Source organism: Alligator sinensis, unplaced genomic scaffold (assembly GCF_000455745.1).
Source record: "Alligator sinensis unplaced genomic scaffold, ASM45574v1 scaffold1297_1, whole genome shotgun sequence".
Taxonomy (NCBI): Eukaryota; Metazoa; Chordata; order Crocodylia; family Alligatoridae; genus Alligator; species Alligator sinensis.
This window is the reverse complement of record NW_005842901.1, coordinates 332,864-334,949: the sequence shown is the minus strand read 5'-3', so window position 1 is coordinate 334,949 and position 2,086 is coordinate 332,864. Positions and strand designations below refer to the sequence as shown.

Here is a 2,086-nt window from a genome sequence, read left to right as displayed (position 1 = left end):
CTGCTGTTTAAAATTGAATGACCATTAGGAACTTAGCAAAGGCCTTTGTAGACTGTTGATGAAATCACCCTTCTTCTGTTAGATATCCACTTCAGAACAAATGGTAAGCTTCTGGCACTTGCAATCTACTTGGAGAGGGTCTGCAGAACTTTAACCATTGTGGAGCAGCTGCTTGAAGACCTGAATATTCTTTCTACAGCAATAACCAAGCAATTCATTTCAATGAACAATCTTAAGGATTAGTGTCTGATTTGTGCAGGAGCATATGCTATCAGACCAACCTAAAAGGGCCTTTTCTCTATAGAGGGGAAGATGTAATGTCATGAGTTAGCTATAACACCACAGCAGGAACATGAACATGCCTAGTTTCACCCTGTCAAGCTGCATTTCATTAATGTAATAATTAAAAAATGTCATTTTACCTAAAACACATATTTATCTGCTGTCCCCAGCACTACAGGAGTTTTACAGAATTTGGCAACTTAGTCAAAGGCTTTTTTCTTGTCATTCTGAAACATCATGCTTTTTTTTTTTTTTTGGAGGGAACTTATTGCTGGACTGGTGCCCTCCACTTCTCCAAAGAACAAGAGCAATGCAAATTTCCTTCCTATTCTGTGACATCACTGTACCACATCTCTGGACCAGCACTCAAATATATTCATGCTTTGGCCTCTCAGTTGAAACAAGGGGGTCAGCACCAAATATATTGATGGTGTCTGGCTAGTATAAAATGGACTAAGACATGCCAAATTCATTTTGCTGAACAGCCATCAGGTGTTTCAGGGTGTATCTACACTGCTACTTAGTCTTGCCTCCAAACCTGCCATGTAGCCTGAAAAGCATCATGACAAACCTACTAGCTCAGCCTATTCCACCTCCAGAGCTCTCCTGGGCATTGGGGCCCCTTGTCTGAGCTTACCCCCTGCCATCCCTGAGCTTGTTAAACATTCACTCAGGCACTGAAATGTGAGCACAACTGGCTCTTCTATACTGCACTTCCTGTCTCTCCTGCCCATAATTACAACCAAGCATAGAAAGGGAGATAAACAATGACCATGATTCCTACAAAGGCTCTGTTTGAACTTCCTGTTCTAAGAATCAGTTTGCCCACAGTTTCTCTCTCTTGGTTTATTATATGCTGCTGTAGAAAAGTAATATAGACCGGGAGGGGCAGCTTCATGTGGTATGGGGTAGCTGAGGATGGGTCTTCAACTTGCCCCAAAATAGAAGCATAGACATCTCCCTCAGATCCTGCCTGTGAGCTGACTCTTTTGCATTGGACCCAGTGACCTACTGCTGGCAATTTCTAATTCTAGTCACCCAATTTTGCAGCTGCAGATTGTGCATGTTTGAAGCTTTTATTTATTTATTTGTTTGTTTGTTTGTTTGTTTTGCATTCACCTTCTTTGTGCTGTAATGATTGGGCTGCTGGGAACATGAGTGTAGAAGCACAGCCAGGCTGATGCACTTCCCAAGGGAAAAATAAAAGATGTTAGAGGAGAAGCACAACTATATAAAGAACCCAGGAAGCTGCTCCCGTGCCCAGGACACCGGCTGCAACCAGTGCAGAAACTTGAGGGCAGCCATCCAGGTAATGAAGGGGCTGAGCCCAGTGATGTGATTCAGGTCCTATTACCACATTGCAGCTCCGGGCAGAAGGCCAGATTGCTGCCTAATGTATTCATTAGAAAGAAAATCAGATCCTTGGTAGGGGAGTGGAAGGAAGAGGTATGAGAGGGGGAATCAGGACTTACTTCAAGCTGATGAGACCTTGGTTAGAGCAGAGAGCTCCCGTCAGCGCAGTGACCCCAGTGTTACTGATGGAATTGCTTTGGAGACTAACACACAAGCAGAGGAAACAAAGAGTTACAACAGGAATGGCAGGGTGGGAGACCACCTCAGTGCACCATTAGATGGGCCTGAAGGGTCTGTGTTTAGGAGGGGACTCATTGCTAGTGACAGGACAAGTCTATTGGAAATCTTGGAGGGGTGGGAGGGCCCACCAACTGAATAGCCAACCCCTTCCACTGGGCAAAGGCCACAGAGCCAGAAAGCAATGAAGCCTGTGGGACCCAGGCTGGTAAAG

At 44.8% G+C, this 2,086-nt stretch overlaps 1 protein-coding gene across 1 annotated transcript in view; it reads right to left on the bottom strand.

Moving 5' to 3' along the window:
* NLRC3 (NLR family CARD domain containing 3) overlaps window positions 1–2,086 on the bottom strand; it is a 53,117-nt gene that overhangs the window by 13,650 nt on the left and 37,381 nt on the right. Inside the window, exon 10 of the mRNA XM_025192201.1 lies at window positions 1,755–1,838. Coding sequence (XP_025047986.1) covers window positions 1,755–1,838 — 84 coding nt within the window. The remainder of the gene's footprint in view (window positions 1–1,754; window positions 1,839–2,086) is intronic.